This window comes from Zea mays, chromosome 2 (genome assembly GCF_902167145.1).
Source record: "Zea mays cultivar B73 chromosome 2, Zm-B73-REFERENCE-NAM-5.0, whole genome shotgun sequence".
Classification (NCBI taxonomy): domain Eukaryota; kingdom Viridiplantae; phylum Streptophyta; class Magnoliopsida; order Poales; family Poaceae; genus Zea; species Zea mays.
Genome location: NC_050097.1, coordinates 154,955,830 through 154,983,394, shown reverse-complemented (window position 1 = coordinate 154,983,394; position 27,565 = coordinate 154,955,830). Strand labels below are relative to the sequence as shown.

The window sequence follows — 27,565 nt, the reverse complement described above, 5'->3', positions numbered from 1 at the left end:
TGTTTGTATCTAGGATCTCCACGGATTAGTTGTACTTGAGTAGGATTATGAAAAACGAGAGATCTTAGAATAACCTTGACCATTTCATGGTCATCCTATTTTGTGCTCCCGAGGTTGCGCACTTGGTTGACCATCGTCTTGAGCCGGTTGTACATTACTTATGGCTCCTCTCCTTTGTTGAGGACGAATCGACCGAGCTCTCCCTCGACCGTCTCGTGCTTGGTGATCTTAGTCACCTCGTCCCCTTCGTGCGCCGTCTTGAGGACATCCCAAATTTCTTTGGCATTTTTCAACCCTTGCACCTTATTATACTCCTCTCGACACAAGGAAGCAAGGAGTATAGATGTTGCTTGGGAATTAAAATGCCTAATTTGGGTGGCCTCATCCGAGTCGTAGTCCTTGTCACCCACCTGTGATGCCTGTGCTCCAAACTCAACCATATCCCAAATGCTTTCGTGGAGTGAGGTTAGATGATGCCTCATTTTAGCACTCCACATACAATTGTCCTCACCATCAAAGTATGGTGGTTTGCCTAGGGGTACGGAAAGTAGATGAGCGCGCTTTGGAATGCGAGAATAGGGAAGAGGCATCTTACTATACTTCTTACGCTCTTGGCGTTTTGAAGTAGTAGACTCGGTGTCGGATGTGGAAGGTGATGAAGATTCGGTCTCGTAGTAGACCACCTTCTTCATTTTCTTTTTCTTCTTCTCACCCTTCCTATGTGACTTGATGGAGGAAGCAGATTCCTCCTTGTACTTGTCGCCGGACTCTCTTGACAGAGTCCGTTCATTCTTCCTTCCCGAGCCTTCGGCCTTATCGCTGGTGACTATCTCCCTCTTGGCGTGATCTCCTAACATCACTTCGAGTTGTTAGACTCTTAATGAAGCATCGGGCTCTGATACCAATTGAAAGTCGCCTAGAGGGGGGTGAATAGGCGAAACCTGAAAATTATAAACTTTGAACACGCACTAAGGCCGGGGTTAGCGTTAGAATTAAATCGGAGTATGAAAGATAGTTCTCCTTGCTTAGAGTTGTTGAATCAATGTGGATAACGTTTGGGACCAAACTCAAACAATATTAGCAAGGGAGCTTTTAGAGAGAGGAAAAAAGGGAAACAAATCAAGTGTAGATCAACACAAATGAACACGATGATTTGTTTACCGAGGTTCAGTTCCAAAGAACCTAGTCCCCGTTGAGGAGACCATAAAGGCCGAGTCTATTCCAACCCTTTCCCTCTCTCAATCAGTCACACAGACCGGTCGAGGCTTCTCCTTAATCACTTTGGGTCACTAAGACCCCGCAAGGATCACCACACACTTAGTTGTCTCTTGCTAGCTTTACAAAGCACTTAGAGAATAAGAATAAGGAGAAATCAATCCAAGCAACAATAGCAAAAAAAGAACACAAAACACCCTCTCTCAAGTCACTAAGCAATTGAGTTGATTTGGAGGCTTAGAGGGGATTTGATCTATTGATTATGTCTTGGAGTGTAGTCTTTTGCTCTTGTATTGAATGTTGAGTTCAGAAAACTTGGATGGCTTGAATGGTGGTGGTTGAGGGGTATTTATAGCCCCAACCACTATTCTAGCCGTTGTTGTCGATGGCGCACCGGACAGTCCAGTGGTGCACCAGACATGGCACTATTTAGTGTCCGGTGTGTGCCACGTCAGCTGCTCATTGGGATTTGGAGCGGTTGACCGTTGAAGTCCTTTGTCTTGTAGATGCACCGGATAGTCCGGTGGCACACCGGACATGTCCGGTGCGTCCTGACATCGCTGCTCTGACTTCTGACTGTGCACTGTTCACTTTTGCAGTCGACTGTTGCGCACAGGTGACCGTTGCTCCGTTGGCTCACTAGACACTATCCGGTGCACACTGGACAGTCCGATGAATTATAGCGCAACGCCTCTCAGAAAACCTGAGAGTGGCCAGTTTGATGGTGCCTTGACCTGGGCACCGAACAGTGTCCAGTGCACACCAGAAAGTGTCTGGTGCGCCATTGGCAGCACCAATACTTGTCATTACTCCAAACTTGTTTAAGTCCCCATCTTAATTTCTTTCTTGGTTTATGTTGAACCTTATGCACCTGAGATAAATGACATCTAAGCAAACTAGTTAGTCCACGTGGTTTGTGATGGACGTCAAACACCAAACGATTATAAGAAATGTTTTAAGCCCATTTCCCTTTCAACAATATAGAATAAAATGGCTGATGTCTGCTTCTGCTGACTAAAAAGCCACTCACGGATGGTCCACGTGGGAGCTCTGACGGTCCGCGCCCTAGAGAGCGCAGACGGTCTCCTCTGCCCACCGGATTGTCCAGACCCTGATGCGGCTGACGGTCCGCGGTCAGAGGGCGGATGGTCCACGGTCTGATAGACAGTTCACCATACTCTGTCCAGTTTTTGAAAATGAATTTCAACTGTGGTTCTTAGCTAAAAAATAGACATTTTTACCAATCCAAGGGTTAGTTTATATGCATACATATATAACAAACTTGAGTGACTAATATTTTGCATATAAATCATTTCCATCATGCAATGAAAATAAATCATAAAAAATAGGAAATAAATATCTAAAAAAGTACATTCTAGAGATCAAATTCAGTAGAACACATGTGTACTCAACTTCAAGCAACATTGGAGAGATCAATTAGTTTCATTTCACTTCTCAACTTGCAAAACCTTATTTCATCCAACGGCTCCAATTGCTCATCTGTGCCGATAGAATAAACAGAGATATCTCCTTTTTCAACATGATCTCTTAAGAACTGATGCCTAATATCAATGTGCTTTATTTCTTGAGTGTTGAATGGGATTTGTAGCCAATTTTATGGCACTCTCATTGTCACACATAAGAGGAACATTTTTGAATGAAATCCCATAATCCAATAAAGTTTGTTTCATTCATAATAATTGAGCACAACAATTACCAGCCGATATATATTTTGCCTCGGCGGTAGAAAGAACGACCGAGTTTTGTTTCTTAGATGACCATGAAACAAGAGACCTTCCAAGAAATTGATAAGATCCGAAGGTTCTCTTCCTATCGACCTTGCAACCCGCATAGTCCGAATCCGAATAACCAATTAATTCAAATTGAGCACCTTTTGGATACCATAGACCAATATTGGGGGTATGCTTCAAATATCTTAGAATTCTTTTGGCGGCCTTCAAGTGAACCTCTCTAGGTGATGCTTGAAACCGAGCACACATGCAAACACTAAACATAACATCGGGCCTAGATGCGGTAATATAAAGCAAAATGCCAATTATTGAACGAAAAAGTTTTTGATCAACAATTGTACCTCCCTCATCTAAGTCAAGATGACCATTTGTTGCCATAGGAGTCTTGATTGATTTTGCATTTTCTAAGCCAAACTTTTTAAGCATGTCCTTCAAATATTTAGATTGACTTACAAAAATTCCATCATTCAATTGTTTGATTTGAAGACCAAGAAAGAAGCTCAATTCTCCAATCATAGACATTTCAAATTCATTTGACATCATTTTGCCAAACTCCTCACAAAATGACTCATTAGTTGATCCAAAAATAATATCATCAACATAAATTTGACAAACAAATAAATCTTTACCAATTCTTTTAGTGAATAGAGTAGTGCTAACTTTCCCAATTTTAAAGTCTTTGGAAAGCAAGAAATCTCTAAGCCTTTCATACCAAGCGCGTGAAGCTTGCTTAAGCCCAAAGAGAGCTTTAGAGAGCTTGTACACATGGTTAGGTCTTTTGGGGTCCTCAAAACCAGGAGGTTGTTCCACGTACACTAGTTCACTAATCTTACCATTTAAGAAGGCACTCTTAACATCCATTTGGTAGAGCTTGATATTATGAGCACAAGCATAGGTTAGAAGGATTCGAATGGCTTCCAATCTTGCCATGGGTGCAAATGTCTCACCAAAATCAAATCCTTCTACTTGAGTATAACCTTGTGCCACTAGTCTTGCCTTGTTTCTTACCACCAAACCATCTTCATTATGCTTGTTCTGAAATACCCATTTGGTTCCATAAACATTGTGATTCTTTGGTCTTGCAACAAGCTCCCAAACTTCATTACAGGTAAAGTTATTTAATTCCTCATGCATTGTATTCATCTAATCAACATCAAGTAGAGCTTCATCTACATGGTTAGGTTCAATGCAAGATACAAAAGAGAAATGTTCACAAAATGAAGCAATACGCGATCGAGTTTGAACACCCTTACTTATATCACCCACAATTTGATTTGTCGAGTGATCTTTTATAATTGAATGATGAATTCTTGAAGTAATTTGAAAGTCACTAGTTGAAGCTTGAGGAGGGATCGAATGACTTGAGATATCTTGAACACGATCATCCTTAATTTCATCATTTTGTTGGCTTTGTTGGGTTTCCTCATTTATAGTTGAAGAGGATGGAATGACAACAATATCATCATCATCATCTTCCATTGGCTTTGTTTCACCAATAGCCATGGTTTTCATAGTGTTTCTCAATTAAACTCCACCAACATCATCAAGGTTCTCATTTTCATCTTGAGATCCATTTGTTTCATCAAACTCTACATCATATGCTTTTTCAATGATGCCATGAGTTTTGTTGAGAACTCTATATGCCTTGCTATTTGATGAATATTCAAGGGGAAAACCTTCATCACATTTCTTCTCAGATCTAGAGAGTCGATTGCCCTTTCTCAAAATATAGCATTTGCAACCGAATACCCTAAAATAAGAAATACTTGGCTTTCTACCAATAAGCAATTCATAGGGAGTATTTTTCAAGAGCTTGTGACAATATAATCTATTTGATGCCTGACAAGCGGTATAAATGGCTTCGGCCCAATAAGAATCTGACACATTATATTCAGCTAACATAGACCTAGCCATATCAATGAGAGTCCTATTTTTCCTTTCAACAATTCCATTTTGTTCTGGTGTATATTTGGAAGAAAATTCATGTTTTATACCCTTGTCATCACAATATTCATCAATTCTAGCATTTTTGAATTATCACCCATTATCACTTCTAACTTTCTTGATGCCAAATTCAAATTGATTTTGGGCCAATATAGCAAATGACTTAAATGTTTCAAACACATTTGATTTATCTCGAAGAAAATAGACCAAGTAAATCTAGAATAATCATCCACAATTACAAGGCAATAGGAATTACCACCAATACTCACAAAAGATGTTGGTACAAAGAGATCCATGTGAAGTAATTCCAATGATCTATGAGTAGACATTTGACTCTTGTAAGGATGAGTATTTGCCACTTGCTTCCCGGCTTGACATGAACTACACAATTTGTTCTTTTCAAATTTCACATCCTTCAACCCTCGAACTAAGTCATGCTTGGATAATTGATTCAATTGTCTCATACCAACATGACCAAGGCTTCTATGCCATAACCAACCTAGTGAAGTCTTAGAGAATAAACAAGTTGTAAGCTTTGCCTCACTAGATGGAAAATCAGCAAGATAAAGATTTTCATGTCTAAAACCTTTAAATATTAGATTGCTACCATCAACACTAGAGATGAGAACATCATCAACAGTAAAATTGCAACTAAAACCCAAATCACATAGTTGAGCTACGAATAGCAAATTGAAGTTTAGAGATTCAACTAAAAGTACATTTGAAATGGAATGGTCATTTGAAATAGCAATTTTACTCAAACCTTTAACCTTTCCTTTGCGGTTGTATCCAAAAGTGATGCTATCATAGGCTGAGCAAACTTCCTCACTCATTTGGGTGAACATCCTCATATCCCCGGTCATATGTTTTGTACAACCACTATCCAACACCCAATGATTTTCTCCCGCCTTGTAATTTACCTACAAAAGGAAATCAATCTCTTTTAGGTACCCAAATTTGTTTGGGTCCTTGGATGTTAGTGACCAAGGATTTTGGCACCCAAATGGCTTTCTTTTTGGTACCAACAATTGAAGTGCCAACAAACTTAGCATGTACACCTTTTGCATTATGTGAAATAACATAGCAATGCTCAAAACAAGATAAGGATACATTCTTGAATTTAGGACAATTCTTCTTGACATGTCCATTCTTGTGGCATTTGTGACACACTTTGTCACATTCTTTCACAAACATGGTCTTTTGCTTCATAAATGCATTCTTTCCTTTCTTAGGAAGATACCCAAGACCCTCACGATTAAGAGAGCAACGTTGGCTTCCCAATATAAAATCTAGTTTAGCCTTTCCACCATAGGCTTTCTCTAAGTCATGAGTTAGAGCATTTACTCTTCCTACCAAAGCTTCATTTTCAATAATTATGTTTGATTCATCACAACCAATATCATCATTCACAAGAGAAATTTTACATTTATCACAAATGAAACTAGTAGGTTGTGAATCACTTGTATAGCTATCAAGTAAGTCACAAGTGATTCCAACATCCTTGGTTACCACCACAACTTCATGCACAACATGTGAGTTTTGAGCCTCTACAAGCTTCTCATAACTTTCTTTTAGATTGTTGTGGGATGTCTTGAGCTCCTCAAAAGACACTTGAAGGTTTTTGTATAATTCCTTCAAGGTCCTAAACTTTTCTTTTTCTTTGTGCATGTAGTCATCGACCTCACCCAACATTCTAACAAGATCATCATAGGAATATCCGTCATCATCAAGATCATCAATATCATCATCATCTATATCATTTAAATCGGTTATATTTTTACCTTAGCATCACCTTTTGCCATGAGACAATGAGGACATGAGAAAAGTGAGGGAGCCTCCTTGATAGCAATTACGACATTTAGTTTGGATGAAGAATCATCATCATCACCATCCGAGCTTGCATCCGAATCCCATTCAACTAGATAGGCCTTGCCATCCTTCTTCTTGTGATAGAACTTCGTCTTCTTTTTATCATCTCCATCCTTGCCCTTGTTCTTCTTGCTTGGACAATTCATGGCAATGTGACCGGGTTCCCCACACTCAAAACATTTTCTATCATTGAAAGCATTTCTTCTTGATGTTTGTCCCTATCTAGGTTGACCCTTCTTTTTTCTCATGAATTTGTTAAATTTCTTCACAAAGAGAGCCAATTCTTCATTACTTTCACTTCCATTTCCTTCATCTTCACTTTCTTCCTTTTCAATTTCCTTTGAAACTTTAGCTTTGAGAGCTATTGATTCCCCTTTCACCTTTTTAGCCAAACTCATAGCTTCGGCTTGAGATTTATTGAATATGTCTTGAGTGACAATTTCTCCCAATACTTTGGTTGGAGAGGTAGTGGTCAAAACACTCCTTACTAGCATGGTCACAATAGTGTCATATTTCTCTATGAGAGATCTAAGGAACTTGTGAGTGAAATCCACATCCGGTACATTAAAACCAAGTCCCTTAAGCTCATTCACTATCTCATTTAACCGGTTAAACATGTCAAACACACTTTCATCCTCCTTCATGAGAAATTGCTCAAACTTTCCTTTGCATACATACAACTTAGCACTCTTCACAATTGTAGTTCCTTCATTAATTTCCATTAGCTTTGTCCAAATCTCAAGAGCGGTTGTGAGATTTTTTATGCGGTTGAACTCATTTATGTCTAAAGCATCATAGAATACATTCATAGCTTTAGATGTTTAGGCAACAAAAGATAGACAATACACAAATTACTAACTACTTGCAAGTAATGAGTAAAAGGTGAGAGAATGACACCGAAATTTATCACATGGTATCGGTGATTTGCCTATCACCCCTAATTCACGTTGAGGTGGAATTCAAGCTCTCACTTGCTCCTCTATCAACACACGGCTTGATCTTTGAGCCAAGTGGACAAGAACTCACTCAATACCTCGATTCCACTAGTGTCGCCTTTGCCACTCCGGCGAGGTGGGCGTGAAACCCTCACAATCAACACCGCGGCTCCTCCGCAATCTTCATGGAGAGCTCGATGGAGACAACACCTGAGCCGTCTAGGAGGCGGAAACCTCCAAGAGTAACAAGTTGATTACGCTTGCATGGTGTACCACCTAGTACCTCAAATGATCACAAAGGATGCAAATGCACTAGAACTTCTCAATCACTCACTAGAATGCGATCTCAAGCAACGAGTGTGAGAGTTTGAATTAGAGGATCACAAATGAGCTCAATGTATGCTAGGAGTGGCCAAGAGAGCCCTCACACACGAGCTCCACTTATATTTATAGCCGACAACTCAAACCTAGGCGTTATGTGCAACTAGCACAACTTCTGTGCACACGCGGACGGTCCGCCGTACCAGTAACGACTATAAAGACCGTTTGAAACCTGTCAGTGCTGTCTGTCAGTGCTGTCAGAAAAAGTTAAGCCCAAACGGTCTGCCCTCCTGGGCCGGACGGTCCGGGACATATCAACTTGGAATACCAGAGCACTGGCCAGTTAAAACAACTCGAGCGGACTGTCCGCCATTCATGGTCGGATGGTCCGCACATGGACCACTTACCGTCTGGCTAAAAACCCTGGATGGTCTGTAGTGCAAGGACTCAAAAACACATTGTCCCTGTCCGAACTCAACTTGGTTTATGCGGACGGTCCGGCCTCCTGGCTCGAACGGTCCGCGAAGGGAGACAGAGACAGGGCGCCAGCAGACTTCTCTGGCAGAGTCACGGATGGTCCGGCCTCCTGGCCCAGACGGTCCGTCGACCACAGAGTTGATATTTTGCGCTTTTCAAAAGATTTTGTATTTTGAAAAACGAAGCGTTTTTAGCCCTCATGCAAATGCAACTGTTTATGCTCTATGAGGCACTAAGTTTTACACCGATCAAGTTCATTGACCCCTCTTAATAGTACGACTATCTATCCTATTAATCCGGTCAATTTCTTCTCTAAACACCCGCTGACCGGCAAAAAAATAAAACCTACATTTTACATTTGCCTTCACTTGATCCACAATCAATGGTTATAAGTCTCAAAGACTTTACTGTTTCATGTGGTCCAATCCTGCATTCTTACTTCTCCAAGAATTGTTAATCCATAATCGGTTGTCATTAATTACCAAAACACCACTTAGGGGCCTAGATGATTCACACTCGGACGATCATCCTTATCTCGTGTGTGGTTATCCATCTAATCACGTGGGATCTGTGGGCTATCGACTAGAAACATGTCCATACCTCATTCCCTATAAATATAAAGGGGTACGACCGATTGAGAACCTCCGAACACATTCTAATCGAACCAATCTATTTACCTCCATTTACCTTTTAGTTTAAATCTATTTGTGGCCTGCCACAACTATCTCTCTTCGACTATACGCCGACCAGAGACACCTCGGGTGGCCTGCTGATCCCGGGGCATGCCTTGGAACTCTCCCCCTCGACGGGATCTCTCCCGGAATGAGTTCTAGTGTTTTTCGCGGAGAAGACGACCCTCTACGCCATCGTGGACAGTTCGACCCAAGGTCCAGATCATCTAGGAAGACCCGCTCCCGTAGAGGGATCGAGGACGGTCCGGTCCCCTGCCGCAGACCGTCCATGACGTCGTCCACCTCACAGAGCTGAATCCAAGGTATTGCTCATCACGAGAAGCTCTAGGATTTGTTGCTGTTTGGCCCAAAATAGGTGGTGACCATCATAGAGGTGGTATCTTGTAAAGCAGAAATAAAGGTCGAGTTCAAGGCTACATTGCAGGTGGTGGTATTTGTCTTACATCTTATCTACTACCTCACTCTCCAAGGTCCCGACTCCTCCTGGGTGGGACCTAGGAATAATCTCCAAACCATGGACTCACTACGAGGGTGATCTCGGGATCGTTAGTGTTTGATCCAAAAGGCGCCAACACTGTGTTTTGAATGTGCCAACTAAACACATTTTGGTTTCCAATATGACAGTATAATTAAACACCATAGTATCACTTCGAAACTGCAAAAATAATGCGCTTCCACACAGGGCCAGAGAGTTTGGCCTCACCGATATACTATCGGTATATATATATATATATATATATATATATATATATATATATATATATATATATATATATATATATATATATATATATATATATATATATATATATATATAAAGAGGAGAAAATATCTAAAAAATTAATATAGAAAGAATATTGTATTAATTGTCATGTAGTTTATGATTTTTATGTGTTTAGGCCTATTGCCTCAGGAACTATCTAACAAAGTTTTGGAATGGCCTGTTGAACGAACAATACAATCATAAAATCGACAATCCAATATTTGATCGCTCAAAGTCTTCAACGGATGTGGCTTGTGAGATGCCACTGGATGGTAGACTGTTGGGTGTAGTATTAACTATTAAGTCAAGACATCGATATAAGGTGTAACTACTTTTTAGTCTTATCCCATGATATAAGGCACGCTCTCTCTAAAAACATGTACAGATGCAGTAGTATTAGTGTTGATAGACAGTATATCCAGGGAGTATATTTCTTAGAAGGTCTGTTAGATAAATCTCGTTTTCATGTCTACACTATATTTTATAAAACTATTAATATAGCTTTTCATCTATTTAATATTATAGTTTATGAATATTTTTAACTTAATTTTAAAATTTAAGATTTATGATTGCTTTAACCTAATCTTTAAATATAGGGTTTATTGTGTAATCTAGTGTATGTATGCATGCATAGTGTTCCATCCATGGGCGCAGCGAGTAATTGCTCTCGATGCTCCTCTGGATTCTGGAAGGGGCCTGAGACAGCAGCCCGGCGTGGGACGAGGCGACGGTGCGCAGGTGGCGTGGGACGCGCGGTGGCATGCATGGAGGGTCGTCGCCGGCGAGCGTGGCGGCGGCGCGGTGGTGTCGAGGCCGGGCGCACGCACACTCTCAGACTCAGGTGATAACTGGGTTGGGACGTAAGTATCTGCCAACCGGCCACATAACGATGGTACGTACACCCCCAGGGGTAGGGTGGCGTGGGCGTCTCGCCATTTGCCCATGCACGCATGTGCAATGCAACTGTGCACACGGGTGCTTCTCCCTGCCCTGCCCATGGTGGAAAGCAAAGCAAAGCAAAACAAAACAAAACAAAGGCAAAGGAGATCTCGGCAGGCAGCGGGCTGATCAAGATCTTCTGCTACCTTGGAACTAGCAAAAGCTAGCTACCATCGGCGCCGAATTGAAGAGAGAGAGATAGAGAAAAGAAAGCTGCATTGCACTGCATCATGTGCAGGCCCTGTAGAATACAGTTAGCGCCTGTCATGTATGTCACCTTTCTTTCTCTGTCTTTTAGGTCCATCCACAGGCCGGGCGCATAATTTACCACCGGCACGGTACCCACTGCTACTGTGATCATATTGCTGCAGCCTGCAGCAGCAGTGTCAAGGAGCAAAGCGAAGTTGGTTAGGGCCGTGCTGTTGCTGATCAAAGTGAAAAAAAAGGCCTTTAGCTAGCACGCAGGACGGGCGAAAGCACATGCAAGGATCAGGCGGAGAGCCTTTGATTGACTGGACGTTCAGTCGCTCGTCGAAACAGCGAACGAACACACAATTGATACATATGTGTGGCCGTGTGGGTTCATTTTTCGTCAGATTGCTACTCCTTATCTTTGGTTTATCTATACGAATGCTGTTGGGAAAGAGGAGGGAAGGTGCGGGACGAGGGTGCAATACTCTGTACCTTCCCAAGGGAAACGACAAACGATTACCCAAACAGAAGAAACAAACGGAGGCGGAGCCTATCGACTCAACCGTGGCCACGCGTGAGTCGGACGATGAAGAAGCACTCCGAAAACCAGGACGCGAGCGTTCTAATCCAAGATCAAGGCGAAAACAAATGTCTGCTGGCGAAGCAAACCCGTCAGCGTCCAGTGGACAGACTACAGTAAATGCTGCTCACAAGAGAGCAGGCACGAGCAGGCCCAGCAACAGATGTGCGCGCGGATCACAGGTAGCACATCTCTTTCCATCCGCGACAAGGTGCAGCAGATCGGCGGCAACCATCTGTCAGCAGTTAATTCACAGATCCATATCGTATCATCAGATCCCAACGTGTCACCAACCCACGTTCGTTTCATCCAGCCAGCCAGCCGGCCGGACAGCCGTCCAGGTGTACCATCAGTCGCTGTTGCCATCGCCGACACCGGACAGTCCATGTGTTCATTCAAGTTCAGCAACACAGCGGAACCCAACCAGATTTTCAAGAAAATGACTGCCTGCCAGCGCATACGGGAAAGAAACACCAGCAGCGAATAGTTGTCAACCACGCTAACATTCAGGGTTTTCATACTGTGGCGCATAGTTTCAATGGGTGGAAAAGCCTATAGATCTCAAATGCAACTCAGCTGGAAGGCGCATATACATACAATACAGCGGGGGCAGGGAATTGGCTGAAGACGCTAGGGAAACGATGGAAATGCTCCTAGACTCGCCATCTCCTCTGCCTAGTCATTTTTGCTCATGCTTCCTAAGCTATGTCAGCGGAACATCAAAGATACCGAAGAAAAGGTACGGCTGTAGTCTGTAGATCGCCCAACTGTTGCAGTTGCTAAACGGTCTAGGCAGCAATCTTCATCCAAGTTCTGCTACTCGTAACTTCACTCCCCGTTGACGAAGCTTTTACTCTCGTAGTACTTCTTCTCGCTTGCTTCCTTCTTCTCGTTCCGCTTCTGCAGAATCGCACATGGACACAGCGAAAGTGAATACAGACACCACCAGATCAATGGACCAGAATAATAAATAAATGAAACGGCAACAGCCCCACACCGAAGAACACGTTGCCAGGCGTGTAATATAGTAAAGGGGGGGATTGGTCCCAAGAAAACAGACATTATTTAATGACACGTGCTGACATGCAAGGCTGCCTTTGCTCAAGCAGTTAATGATGCATCGCCACAATATCAGCAAAAAAATTAATATGCACGCACATTCATTGAGATATGTAGACGACAAAAAATCAACGGATGCGTGTAACTGCGAACATGTACACTGTGCAACATACTGCATGCTGCTGCATATAAAGGACCCATAACCATCAGATCGCAGCGATTACCTGGTAGGCTTCGTGGTTAGCAACAATCCTCCTGATGATAGTACTTGTAGTGATATCCAAGGGACTCTCCAGTCGGCGGTAAATGCCCATAGCCATTGGAACAGCATATGGGTGTAAATCATCCTAAAAAAAATGCAATAGGAACAGTTAGTTATCAATGTTGCAACATTTGCTTGTTCAAGTAAACAAATGGTTCTTATAAATAAAACTTAATTACCTCCGTAAAGTCCATGTTTTCAGCAATAGTTCCATGAACAACTAACGAAATATTGAATGTGGTAATCTGCACACGACAAATGGAAGCTGGAGAATTCAGGACACAAAAACAGAGCCATAACGTCAATTGCATCACATGGTCATTTACCTAGCATCTATCAATACATAAGAGGGCTTAATTATTAACCTTACAATATCTAAATAGTATGCTCCTTCTAATTGTGTGGATAACCTCAGGACACTGATGGCACATGTATTGGTGTACAATGCCCAGCTTTTCCCAATATACTGGTGCTATAAGGTAGCATTTGGCTGGGATGCAAGTTCAGTCACTGATAGCTTTCCAGAGACTTACCAACCACGTTCATTTACGAGCTGCTCAGTTTCTCAGATAATAAAGACCAAGGTCCTCAGTTGGAGAAACGAGGAACATAATAGTGGAAAACCTATAGGACTTGCTCTTTATTAACTTCATTTTTTGCCTTCATTTGTAGTCATGTAGCAACAATATTGCACATAATCACTCTGCAAGGTATATTGCTTTGTGCAGGTGCCATCTTTATTCCATTTCCTTTTACATTTTCTTAGGCAAGGTTTTAAAGTCGAGCGACTAGTCGAGAAGTCAGTGTAGAGGTGATAGTTGATCTGAGCAACTCGACTTTCTCTGCTAGTCGCTCGACTCGTCGACTAGTTATGACTAGTCATAGCATTTGAGTTGGGTGACTTATTTGGGTCTAGGTATAAAAATGTGAGCCCACCCAACCATCTCAACCCTAGTAGGTACGATGCTAATGAACATGTTTCCTACCTTATTTTGGACACTTTGTGCTGCCCACTACTTGGATCTCATGCTGGAGGTTATTGGGAAGATAAAAAAGTTTAGTGGTTGCATTGCTAAAACAAAGATAACCAGATTTATCTATGGACATGGAAGGATTTATGACTTGATGAGGACCAAGACAAATGTTAGAGAACTTGTGAGGCTTGCAACTACTCGGTTTACAACATCCTTTCTAACATTGGCTAGTATGTGGAAACAAAGACAAGGGCTGAAAGCTCTCTTTGTCAGTGATGAATGTTCTGAGAGCAAATTGAAGAACACTGAAGTAGAAAAAACATGTGTTGTCTGTTGCATTTTGGCAAGTAGTAGAAGATTGCATGAGCTTCACAACCTCTTCAAATATTCTTGAGGACAGCACAAGAGGCAGGCGAATCCTTGACTGATCGGAGAGGACCACGTCGCCGAAACAGATCTGGGCGAGGTGACCGCGATGGTGCAGATGACAGCAGGCAGACAGCGTCCCTGTTGTTGAAGATGCAGAGCAGACAGATCTGCACAGGGACCCAGGGACAGCAGGAACGCAGAGCGCGCGGCACCTCGCGCGCAGGAGCACAGGGGAGCACGCTGCGCACAGGGACAGCAGGATCCGTGGCCGGATCGGCGAGCGCGCCACGCACAGGGAAGAGTGCCGCGGCCGCGCGGAACAGGGCGGCTGGATCCGCGCGCACAGGGACGGCCGCCGCAAAGGCCGGATCCGCGGCCGCGCGGGACAGGACGGCCGGATCCGCGGCGCCTCGCGCGCAGAGGCTGAGGGGCGGCCGGATCCGCCGGATCCGCGATGGCGGCTGGATCCGCGACGGAGCAGAGGCAGGGGCAGCCGGATCCGCGACAGAGCAGAGGCAGGGGCACTCGGATCCGCGACGGAGCAGAGGCAGGGGCAGTCGGATCCGCGACGGAGCAGAGGCAGGGGCGGATCCGCGACTGCGGCGATCCGCGCGACGGAGCAGAGGCAGGGGCAGCCGGATCCGTGACGGAGCAGAGGCAGGGAAAGCCGGATCCACGACTGCGGCGGCTAGATGAGGAAGATGAAGAGCCACGACGGCGGCTGGGTGGGGAAGGACCGCGACGGCGGCTGGGCGGGAAACAGCCGCGAAGGCGACTAAAAAATTAGGGTTTCGTGACCTGCTCTGTTACCATGTTACTAACCTTGGGATTGATAATTGATCCTAGGTCCCTAAGGACTGTAGGTAATATATATAGCCAGGGGCCTGGGCCTAATGGGCCTTAACAGAGGGTAGTTAATGGTGATGAGAGACCAACAATGGCTAAAATGTGGGCCGTCGTGGAGCACAAGGTTTTAAAGTTGTCCAACTAATCGCGATTAGTTGGCCTTATCGCTAGAGCAAGCTTGATCAGGGTCTTCAACTAGACTAGGGCGACTAGGAAACGATTAGTCGTCCTAGTCGCTGACTAATCACGATTAGTCGTCCGACTAGGGTCATGATCGACTAATTTCGTCTGTTTTGGGCCAGTATCCGGTTTGTTTTATATGGGTCGGCCCACCATCTCTAAAGGTCTAAATACATTGTTCTGCCCAACCCAGAGTCCTAGATACGCAACACTGTAGCCGCCGCCACCTGTACGCGGTGTGCGCCCTGCTCAACGCCACCGCCTTTGCTTCACTGCCACCTTCTCCAGTGCCGCCGTCCTCCTCTCCCTTCGCCCTGTTGTGTGTCCGTTGCTCCATTGCGTGGCTGCCCCCTTCATCGTGTGGCTGCTGCAGAGGCCCTCTGCTCGAGCCTCCAGTGTGCGGCACCTTTGCTCCAGCCTCCAGCACGCGGCGGCCTTCTGCAGCGCGGCCATTCTTATGACTTTTAGTGAAAGCATGCTGCTACAGTTATATTGTTAATAGATCTGCAATTGTACTGTTTTAATGCTACCCTGCCTTTATGCTAAAATGGTATTTGCAATGTAGTGTCCTGTTGTCCTGCATTAACCTTATGACTTGCATTTGAATTTTGAACCTATGCTGCTGCTACAGCTATATAAATAAATACATATGGTTCTGTTATAGGTGGATGACTATAGGACGACTAAGAGTCGACTAGGCTTGACTAATCTAGCAAATCAACAACTTATCGCGATTAGTCACCTTATCGGTGCTCAGGCGACTAGAGTCAACTTGTCGACTTTAAAACCTTGGTGGAGCATGCAAAAAAGAGCATCAATGAAGCTTTTGAACACAAAGAGCGATTAATGGATGAAGTAATTTCTATTGTTAATAAGAGGTGGGGCAGTCAGATGGATACCAATATGTATGGGGCAACACTGTTTTTTAATCCAAACAAGTTCTTTGAAATCAGAGAGAATAATAGAAGACTTGCTACGAGATTCTGTTAAATATTTAATGATGTATTGTAGAATATGGAGATGAATGAAGGTATACTAAACAAGGTGTTTTTTAGTGTTTCAGCGTGTTTTTAGTATTAGCATATATAGAAAAATATAAAAATATAATCAACGACTAATATTCGACTAGTCTAATAGTCGGTAGATTCACAACTCGGCTCGATTTCTAGACTCGAAAACATTGTTCTTAGGCTAGGGGTTCGAGACCTGGTCCTTCTCTTATGCAGGCTATTGAGTATTTAAGATTATGACGATTGTAAGAACTTGATTCCCACTTCTATCAAAATTGGGAGTAGTCTCTTACTCTATGGTCATTTCAGTCCAATGTAGCATCCAAAATGGAACAGGTTAGCGCTAATGCGTTTACACCTATTTGAATCTGATTTAGATGCTTCTTAGCCGATCCGAGCATGTAATGAAGTTCTTAGCCTTGATAGCGAGTAGGGTAAAACCTGGAAGTCGTTTGTGTTGCTCTCTTTCTAGCTTTTGTTGGACTTCGGTAGTCCTTGGTCGCCTGTTGGCTTAACCCTGTGTGTTCAGTGCAATCTGGCAGTTCGTTAGCTCGGTGGGGTTTCACACTACGGAACATTAAACTTTTGTAGTTTCATTGTTTTGGGTAATAAAATTCGGTTCATCCGTGGTGGAACAAGAAAAATCTGATCTCGATGTCAATTAACTATTTGAATATGTCTAGGGCTCAGTTAAGAAAAGCTCAAAGCCTAAGCCTTAGCTTATATCTAAAGTTCCAAACTATATGTATGGATGCAAGCATACCATGCAAGGCTTATTCCTTCTGTATCAATCCATGGGGAACAGCATGCCTGCCTTTTTTTATCTATACTAATATACTCTTGACCGGGATTTTCAATGGCATAGCATAAATGCCAAGTTACAGATCTTACGGTCAATGTATTGACTATTGTGTTAAGAGTGCTGTGTACAAGGAGCAACCAGCAAAGTACAAACATTTCATTATGTGTGCTATAACTAAATTAGTTCGTCACATCGTGAGAGCAGAACAGATAACTCACCATGTCTTTTGAAACATCCCATGGAGCACCAATGATCACCTCATCAACATAACGACAAGCCAAAACACTCAAACTTCGCTCATGGAGATTCATGATTGGGCGATGTCGTCCTCGTGTTGCACTGCCAAAAATAGTAAACACCAAAAGAAAAATAGGCTCAATACTATACTTTAGTGATATATAATGCTCCAAAAGAAATGCACCCTGACTAGTGACTATAGACAAGGACTACTGCAAACCTGATCTAACTTAAGCAAACGTGTAAATATATGATAGGGGATAATAGAGATGCAATCATCATGTTACCTTATGGTCTGATCTGTGTGAATCCCCACAAGCAAAAAATCTCCAAGTTCTCGAGCAAGTCGTAATATCTACATGGAAGAAACTATAAATACAAAATTATATGAATCACAAATGTTGGAGGTTAATTTTAGTTTGCTCCTTGCAAAAAACATAAGTACAGCCAACACAAGAATGCACAGGTGATTGTGTCCTAGAGGGACTTAGCTGACACAGATGTCAGGATTTTTTTTTTTCTTTACCCATTTTCAGGTGGGAGGGCATGTGGAAAGGAATTCACATTTACCTCGACGTGTCCAGCATGGAACAGATCAAAAGCACCATCCATGTAAACTATTCGAGAATCTGGACCTGGACCCTGCATGGGAATGTCTACAGTCAATAACTCCAAGAATTGGTCTCAAAACATCCGTGCATAGTCCAATAAGTGATATATTAATGTATGTGAAGCTGCAGAAGTCATACCCTGCTATTTGAGAACTGAACTATTCGCCTAGATGTGGGAAGGAAATGAGATACTCTTGTACCAGTTCCAGATCCAGTATCATCGACTTTCTGACCATGTCCGCTACTGAACTGCCTTTGTAGTGAAGAATGATTATGTGCATCAGATGATCTCTCTCTAACACAAAGAAGCATCCGTCCTATCATGAAGCAATACTCGATCAGCAATGATAATAGAACCTTTTGATCACCATATAAATCGTACTCACTGTCGCCAAGTGCTCTAAACTAGAAATGGGTACAGCAGAAGCTTTGTTGTGCATGCAGTCTTGGGAAAAAGAACAATAGTGGTACACCCATCCGTTAAACACTCTTATTGACACTTGGTTCACGGAAGAGCGACCCTGATTCATCATTCATCACATTACAGTGACTCGGTCCTGGGGCGATGAAGAAAAAGAAAAAAGGGCGACGCCATGCTCCCGCCTTCCTTCTTCCGCTGACGGCCCGTACTGAGGATGGTGTGGCTGCTGGGCCGTCTTCTCCGCGCCCCGGGCGCGCGGTCGCGTTGGAGGGAGGCCCATTGCTACAGGTGCGCGTCGAGGCTTGCAAGGGACGGCGTCCTTCAGGTTCGCAGGTAGGTTTTCCTCTTGACTTCCTTGGGTCGCACTCCTTTCCCCATCTCGCTTCGCGTCTTTCTCGCCTCTGGTCGCTTCCGTGTTCGTCGCGAGAAAGTTTCTGTGGAGGGTGGGTTTCCTCTCCGCTTCGCCCGCCTTCGCTTGGTGAGGAGTGGCCTCTTCCGGGTCGCTCTGGTGTGTCGGTTCTGATGGATTCGAAAAATCGGAACCCTAACTGGGATCGATGGGGTCCGAAGGAGACGCCGCAGGGATCTCAGTCGTGGGGAAAGAATCGGAACCTTAGCTGGCGTTTGAAGACTGGATCTGGTAAATCTGAGGTCAAAGATGATATTCCCGTCTCCGCTCCCGGTGATTCCGGTCTGCCAGGTATTCTCAAAACCCCCCCGCCCCCCATTCTAAAATCTGAGAATGATTTGGTGCGTAGGGTTTTTTGCCAGAAATGTGGTTTAGACGGTCATCATGCTAGGGAGTGCTTTAAATCTTTGTGGTGCGAAATCTGTCGCAAAGAAACCCACAATACTGCTCGGTGTGTTCTTCCCAAACAGAATAAGCCAAGTATGCCGATTGTTGGGATGGCGGCTGATGGGCTAGGGTTTTATTCCTCTCATTTCGCCAAACCCTTATCCAACAAACCGAAACGCAGTTTTATCGGCTTGGTTCAAATCGTTGAGGGTTTGATCACCGCCGAAGATTTGGAGAAGGATTTCGGCTTTCACTTTCCTTGGGGCCGGGCTTGGAAAGCTACTAAGTGCCATTCTGGTTTTCTCATGCAATTCCCCTCTCAAGAGAGACTGGATGAAATGATTAATTTCCCTGAATTGAAAATGAAATTGTCTGGAGCCAAAATCTCTGTCTCTTCCTGGAGTTCTCAGGCTAAGCCTAAATCTAAACTGCATTCGGTGTGGATTGTGGCTGAGAATGTGCCAGAAGAGCTACAAAATTATCAGGCCATTTGTGAATTGGGATCCACTATTGGAGCAGTGGAAGAAGTGGATATTAACTCTTTAAACTCTAAAGAGATTGTGAGGTTTAAAGTTCATGTGAAGAGTGTTGCTATGATCCCTCCTATCATTGAAGTTGGTGTCAAACCCTTTTTGTATGACATCTACTTCAAAATTGACAACATTACTGATGAAGGTTGGAATGATGATTCTGTTAATCTGGGTAAGAGGGCTTCGGTTGATAGACAAGGGTTTGGTGAGATTTCTCTTGGCAAATATGCTAAAAAGGCCAAGAGTGGTGATGAGGACTCTGGCAAGGATATCAAGGGAAAATCTCCCTTAAAAATATCCTCTAGTCAAGTCAATGTTGCTGGTTCCCTTTCTGAACAATCCGAAAGCATGAAAATGGGAAAAGGTTCTGAAGATCCTAAAGGCTACCTTGATAGTCAGGGAAATGAAGATGAAGAATTCAATGATAGTGAGGATGATTTGTTGGATTCTCAGGAGTTGGATGAATTCATTAAGGATGATGATTTTATTCCTTCCCCTGCCCAAGATAAAAAAAAATTACATATGAGTATTGTTGAGGATGCTAGCAAGATTGCTGGTGGTAAAAAAAGTGGTCCTATGGAAATTGAAACTTCTGAAGGTGTGAGAAGGAGTAGCAGACTGGAATCTTCTGAGGAAGTAAAAATTGCGGATAAGGCTGCTGCAAGAGCTATGGCGAAAGATGCTTTCATCAACAAAGGTATGTCCTATAATCCTTTCTCGGTCTTGAATACTGATAATGATGTTCTCTTTGATGTGGCTAACAGATTAGGTGTTGAATTAGGTTCTTCATTTGATGATGCTGTTGAAAATTTAAACCTGATTAAATCTTTAGAATTGTCTAGGAAAAACTTAGTGGTTCAATCTGTTAAAATTAATGTTGATAATTCTAATGCTGATTGTATTGTTTCTGATGATGATAATATCATTCAGAAAGATAATCTTGAAGATAATTTTTCTGAACTCGAAGATGTTATGATTCTTAGAAAAGGTCGTAAAATTCAACACAGGAAAAAAACTGTGAGAAAAAAAAACAATAGTAGTTTGACTGGCAAATCTCCCAATAATAGGAAAATCCCTATTAAGAGGAAAGGCCAACTAGTTGGTCAGCCCCCCATTTGTTCAGAATGATTGGTGTGATTTGGAATTGTCAGGGGCTTGGTAAAAGTGTAAAAAGTGAGTTCCTTCGTGATATTATCATGAAAGAGAAGGTTAACTTCATTGGTCTTCAAGAAACCAATAAGAAAGATTTTGAGGAGTCTTGGCTGAATTTTATTAGTGGTAATAGAAATTTTATTTGGGTTTGGTCTCCTCCTAATGGTAGGTCAGGTGGTTTGTTGGTTGGTTTTGATTCGGAAATGTTTGATGTTAGAGAAAAAGAGTTGGGGGAATTCATGATTAGGTTATTGGTGATTCATAAAAATTCAGGTTTTATTTGGAATTTCATTAATGTCTATGGTGCTGCTCAAAATGATCATAAACAGAAGTTCTTGAGTGAATTATCTGCTTTTTGTTCTAATTGTTCTCACCCTTTATTGATTGGCGGTGACTTTAATATTCTTAGAAAGGAATCGGATAAGAACAAACCTGGGGGTACTAACAAGTGGAGCTCTCTTTTTAATTCTATTATTGAGGTTCATGATTTGATTGAGTTGGATCTTAGTGGTCGTCATTTTACATGGTCGAATAATCGCAATCCTCCTACTTTTGAGAAGTTAGACAGGTTTCTTGTTAGTCCTGATTGGGATCTGCATTATAATAATTTGAATGTTACTGGTCTTAGTAGATCCTTTTCTGATCATGTCCCTTTATGCCTCAAAACTGATTACATTTCTCCGGCTAGAAGAGAGTTTCGGTATGAGCTTTGTTGGAAGTTAAGACCTGATTTTAAGTCTTTAGTGATGAACAATTGGTCTTTACCTGTTAGAAGTAAAATTGGTATTGACATTTGGAAAGAAAAAATCAAAAGATTGAAAAAAATGTTGAAAGGTTGGAATATCAATGTTGAAGGTAGATATTTGAAATTAAAAAAAGAGTTGATTGAGAAAATTGATATTTTGGATAAAAAATGTGAAATTATGGGTATCTCAGATGCTGAGAGAATTGAAAAACTTGATATGGAATGGAATCTGAAAAAAATCATGGAAGAAGAGATTTTTAAAAAAAAACAAACTGCTAGAGAGAAATTCATCAATGAGGGTGATGAAAACACCAAGTTCTTTCATCTTTTGGCTAAAGGCCGGAGGAGGAGGGTTAGAATTCCTTTCTTAAATCAGGATGATGTCCCTGTGAGTGATGCCGATGGTATTAATAAAATTGCTACTTCTTATTATAAAGATCTTTTTGGTTATTCGGTGATATCTAATATCAATATGGCTCAGTGTAACATGGAACAATTATCTGATGATGATAGATCTTTCCTGACGGCTCCTTTCTCAGTGAAAAAGAGATTAAGAAAGTTATCTTTGAGTTGAAGCATAACAGTGCTCCTGGTCCCGATGGCTTCCCTGCTGAATTTTTTCAAACTTTCTGGGAGATTATTCATTTGGATATTATCCAATTATTCAATGATTTTTACAATGATAGTCTCAAAATTGAGAGACTGAATTTTGGGGTGGTAACATTATTACCAAAAGTAGACAAAGCGGCTGACATGAAAAACTTCAGACCTATTTGCTTGTTGAATGTGTGCTACAAGATCATTTCCAAAGTTCTGAACAACAGACTGGCAAGTTGTATCACAAAAGTGATAAGTGATTCTCAATATGGCTTCATTAAGCATAGATATATTATGGATGGGGTCATTTCGCTCAATGAAATTCTTCATGAAGTTAAAAGGAAAAAAACAAAGTGGAGTTGTCCTAAAAATTGATTTTGAAAAAGCTTATGACAAAGTGAATTGGCACTTTCTTTATAATATGATGGAGAAAAAAGGTTTTGGTAGCAGATGGTGTGATTGGGTCATGAAGATTGTGAGAGGTGGTAAAGTTGCCATCAAGACTAATGATACTCTGGGCCCTTATTTCACTACTCATAAAGGAGTAAGGCAAGGGGATCCTTTTTCTCCCCTTTTGTTCAATTTGGTTCATGGTTATTAAAACGGTAAAACGTTAAAACGTTATGAACCAACTTTTCAAAGTTTAAACGTTTAAACGAACGTTGAAACGTCTTTTCAGACTTGACATAGAATTTCAAATATAGAATAAATTCATATATAAGTTGAGTTCACAAACCAAATAGCATTAGCAACACACAGTAGCCTGCAATTGAAATTCACTGCCATTGCAATTGAAATTCACTGCCACACAGCCCACACTTTAGCTGCAACAGTGCAACACACAGTGGAATGAACATCAGCAACACACAGTAGCCTGCAACACTGCCACACTTTGTTGCCATTGCAAATTTGCAATTGAAATTCGTTGCTGGGTTGTGATGCTGGGTTATACTAAGCAGTTTATGAACATCAGCAGCCAAGGCCCAAGGGATTCAAGTTTATCACACTGGTTATACTAAGGGAATCAGCAGCCAAGGGATTCAGCACTACAGCCAATCTATCTGGATTCTGGAGGGCGGCCGACGGCGACAGCATACCTGGAGGGCGGATGGAGGAGGGAGGAGGGAGAGGAGGGAGGATGGAGGAGGGGGCGGCATACCTCGAGCCCTGGAGAGCGGCCTACCTGGAGGGCGGATGGAGGAGGGAGGAGGGAGAGGAGGGAGGATGGAGGAGGGGGCGGCATACCTGGAGCCCTGGAGAGCGGCCGACGGCGTCTGGCGGCTCCTGGCGGCTGGAGCGTCTGCGCGCGATGGCCGGAGCGCGCAAGGCCTCTGGCTGCTCTTGGGCGCGGTGGATAGCAGGCCGGCTGGGTGGGTAAAGGCGGCCCATTAAGGCCCACTGGTATACAGGCGCGTAGAACGTCCACAAAACAGCAAAAACGTCCAGAACGGACGTTCTGGCGTTTTAACGCCGTTTAAACGTCTAGAACGGACGTTCTACGCGGTTTTTGAAAAACGTGCAGACGTTCCAGCCACTAATCACGTTTTAGTGTTTAAACGACGCTTAATCGTCGTTTAAACGACGTTTTAATAACCATGATTTGGTTGCTGATGGATTAGCTTGTATGATTAAAAAAGCTCAGGATGAAGGTCTTATTGAAGGGTTGATCCCTCACATCATTCGAAATGGTTGTTGTTGTTTACAGTATGCTGATGATACCATTTTTCTTATTCAAGATTGCTTAGAAGGCGCCAGAAATCTTAAATTCATTTTATGTTTGTTTGAAAGCATGTCAGGTTTAAAAATTAACTTTCACAAAAGTGAAATATTATGTTTTGGAGATGCTAAAGAGATTGATTTTTTGTATGCTGATATTTTTACATGTCCTATAGGTAATCTACCTATGAAATATCTTGGTGTGCCAATAGATAAGAAAAAGATTAAGAAAAACCTTTGGTGCCCCATGATTGAAAAGTTGGAAAAAAGATTAGCTGGATGGCAGGGTAGATTCTTGAGTCTTGGTGGTAGACTTACTTTACTTAATAGTTGTCTTTCTAATGTTCCTTTATATATGCTGTCAATCTATCCTGCCCCTAAGTCTGTTATTAGGAAAATTGATTTGTTAAGAAGGAGACTTTTATGGCAGGGGGGTAAACAGTCCAAGAAATTTCATCTGGCGGATTGGGAGTCAGTATGTTCTCCCAAAATTCAAGGTGGTCTTGGAGTGTTGAATCTTGAGGTTATGAATGATGCTCTTCTTTCTAAATGGCTTTGGAATATCGAGAATTCGAATGGTTTATGGCAAAAGATTATTGCTAGTAAATATATTAAGGGAAAACCCCTTATTGTTATTAAACAAAAACAAAATGACTCTCCTTTCTGGAAAAAGCTTCTGAGTTTAAGGGACATCTTTTACAAATATTGTAAAACTGATGTGGGTAATGGTTTGAAAACTAGTTTCTGGAAAAGCATTTGGTTGGGTGACCAACCGTTGGCTAGTCAGTTTCAAGTTCTGTTTGACTTGACTTATAACAAAGATGTCTCTGTTAACGAAGTTTTCACTTCAAATTTTGAATCTCTGTCTTTCAGAAGAAGGATTGTGGGTAATCTGATGTTATTATATGATGATCTGATTGATTATTGTAAGCAGATTAGTCTATCTGATCATGATGATAGAATTGTGTGGTCTCTGGGGAATAAAAACTTCTCTGTTAATTCTTTATACAGAAAGAAAATGGAAAATCTTTCTTTGATTCCATATAAATTTTTGTGGAAATCTAAACTGCCTCATAAAATTAAGATTTTCTTCTGGTTAGTGGTAAGAAATAAGATTCTTACTAAAGATAATTTGAGAAAAAGATGCTGGATTGGCTCCTTAAACTGCTGTTTTTGTGGGGTAGATGAATCTATTGATCACTTGTTTTTCTACTGCCCCATTGCTCAATACATGTGGAGAGTTATTCAAGTGGCCCTGAATTTGAGATCTATTCCAAAAAATATCAAAGATTTGTATGATAACTGGTTTTGTAAACCAAAAGACATGATGGCTCAGCTGGTGTTATTTGGTTGTGGTGCTTTATTCTGGGCTATTTGGCGCACTAGGAATGATTGGTGTTTTGGAAATAGTCATTTACTTGACCCATCTAACATCATTTTTCTTTGCTGCTTCTGGTTGGATTCTTGGGCGATTCGTCAGAAAAAGAAGGTGCAAAGAATGGTGGTGCTAGGAAGCAGGTTAATCCGAAAGACGGCAAGTGAAGCTTTCGGGAGGGCCTTGGGGTGGTGTCCTCTTGACAGGCGGATTTCTGGTTGACATAAAAGATGCTGAAGCCGTGAAAACTTGTTGGGATAGTTGTTTGTCTTTTGTTGGCCTTTCTGGTCAGGTCTTTTGTGGCTTCTGCCTGTCTTGATGGGTTGTATATAAGAAAGTCTTATGTAGCTCTTCGTAGGCCAAAACTTCCTCTGTTATCGTAGTCTCTTCACTGATCTTGCGTTAGTGTTTAGAGTCTAGATAACTCCCTGGCCGTGGCTGTTCTGTTTGGAAGTCCTACCGCGTAGGTGCGGTTGTTTCATACATTCCTATTTCTTAATGAAATAGGGGGCTTCGCCCCTTCGTCAAAAAAAATTGACACTTGGTTCACAATGGTTTCCTAATGAACAAATCAGCTGAAGAAATTGGCTGACAAAAGGAATTTCTGGTAGACCTAGGATCAATTGCAACATCAAAGGATAGCTACGATAATTAAATAAATAAAAACTAGAAACTAGTACCTAAACAATCCCTATTTCAGAATTCTATATGATCATCAGCAAAGCAAACTTTAACATCAAAAGGTGAAATGAAAAAGTAAAGCAAAATTAGTACCAACAATGTCTGTTGTTGACACTCCCTCGGTTCTCTTAATCTGCTTGTATCGACCAGCCTTTTTGGCAAGAGCATATGCATCAGTACCGTCTGGTAGCAAACAAGGATCGTCTCCATGGATGATGTAATCTATGTTATACTCATTGAACAGCTTGTTCATGAATTCTTCAGTTATGGCATAAGGTGCATCTGGAATGATGTCATCTACCCATTTCACAGCACGGACCATTATCATTCTGTATTATCAGAGCAAAAAAATCATCAGAAACTTGTTAAACAACATAGAGGAAGAGGAATCATGGAGTAACAAAATTGATACTCCCCGACACAGAGAAGCAGAGGCGTGAATCTCTGTAGTCAGGTCCCACGTGAAGGAATAATACAGTATAAAAAGTTGAGACATAAAAGATAATTCGAGGATTATTTGCATAATATGCAGAGTTACTGATGTCATGCGCAGGTAGCTACCGAGAATAAAACGTCACCCCCGTAACCTCCCGCATGCTACAGGAAGACTAGAATTACGTTTTGCGTCACATCATGAGATCAAGAGATATAAAAACAGTAATAGTAGTAAGATTGAAAGTTTGAAACGTAAGGACCATCGACACAGGACCTCTCGTGGAGCGGCGTAACGGGGGGCCCCTTGTTGGCCTTGATCTCGTCGTCGCTGATGACGCCGACGACGAGCTCGTCCCCGAGCGCGCGCGCCTGGCGCAGCGCGTTGCAGTGTCCGTAGTGCATCATGTCGAAGCAGCCGTCCATGTAGACCCGCACGGGGCGGCGGCGGCGGCGGCGGAGCGTGCCGAAAAGCGGAGGCAGGGGCAGGTGCGGGATGGCGGCAGGCCCGCCCGCGAGGTGGAGCGCGAGCACCGAGGCGCCCAGCACGATGCTGCCGATGACGCACGCCACCAGCGCCCGGGCACTGCAGCCATTCCCCGCGTCCATGGGCATGGATGGAGGTGGGAGGGAGGAGGGCTGTTGCTGCGTGGGCGAGGGATGTCTGGATCTAGGGCTACCGGCAAGGGGCTGTCGCCATGCGAGGAGAGAGTGGGGGGGGGGAGGGTGGAATGGGATAGGGCGGCGGGGGCGTGGTGGCGGCGAGGCGGAGGCGGAGGAGGACGAATGCTCTGGTGACGCCTCCGGGGCAAAGAAGGAAGGAAACAAACGAGCGAGCGAGAGCGAGAGGGAGAGGGAGGGTCCCCGTTCCGTTCGCGAGTGCGCCGTTCCGGCCCTGACTGCGGTGTGGGGCCATCATGTCAGTGTCTCTGCAGGCTATGAACATGGCCCACGTGCCAGTGGTCGATACCGTCTCGAATGCAGTTGCAGCCGTCCACCGTACCAGGCTACCAGCTTCCCTTTCGAAACTTGTCGAATTGATTAGGGTGTCCTGTCCTTTTTTAATAATAAAAAATGTCTAAAATAGACTCA

At 42.8% G+C, this 27,565-nt stretch overlaps 1 protein-coding gene and 1 long non-coding RNA gene across 2 annotated transcripts; one reads left to right on the top strand and one right to left on the bottom strand.

Moving 5' to 3' along the window:
- Nucleotides 1-12,163: 12,163 nt before the first annotated feature.
- LOC100384780 (Ethanolamine-phosphate cytidylyltransferase) lies at nucleotides 12,164-27,254 on the bottom strand. The gene is made up of 9 exons (NM_001177232.1): nucleotides 26,751-27,254; nucleotides 26,135-26,370; nucleotides 18,167-18,345; nucleotides 17,988-18,059; nucleotides 17,705-17,772; nucleotides 17,399-17,519; nucleotides 13,179-13,244; nucleotides 12,962-13,084; nucleotides 12,164-12,578 (listed from the first exon to the last, which is right to left on the bottom strand). The coding sequence occupies exons 1-9, from the start codon at nucleotides 27,086-27,088 to the stop codon at nucleotides 12,507-12,509; spliced, it is 1,275 nt and encodes a 424-aa protein (NP_001170703.1). The 5' UTR covers nucleotides 27,089-27,254; the 3' UTR covers nucleotides 12,164-12,506.
- LOC118476372 (uncharacterized) lies at nucleotides 23,982-25,888 on the top strand. Its single transcript, XR_004856353.1, has 2 exons — nucleotides 23,982-24,508; nucleotides 25,466-25,888. It is a non-coding gene; the product is annotated as an uncharacterized lncRNA (long non-coding RNA).
- Nucleotides 27,255-27,565: the final 311 nt, after the last annotated feature.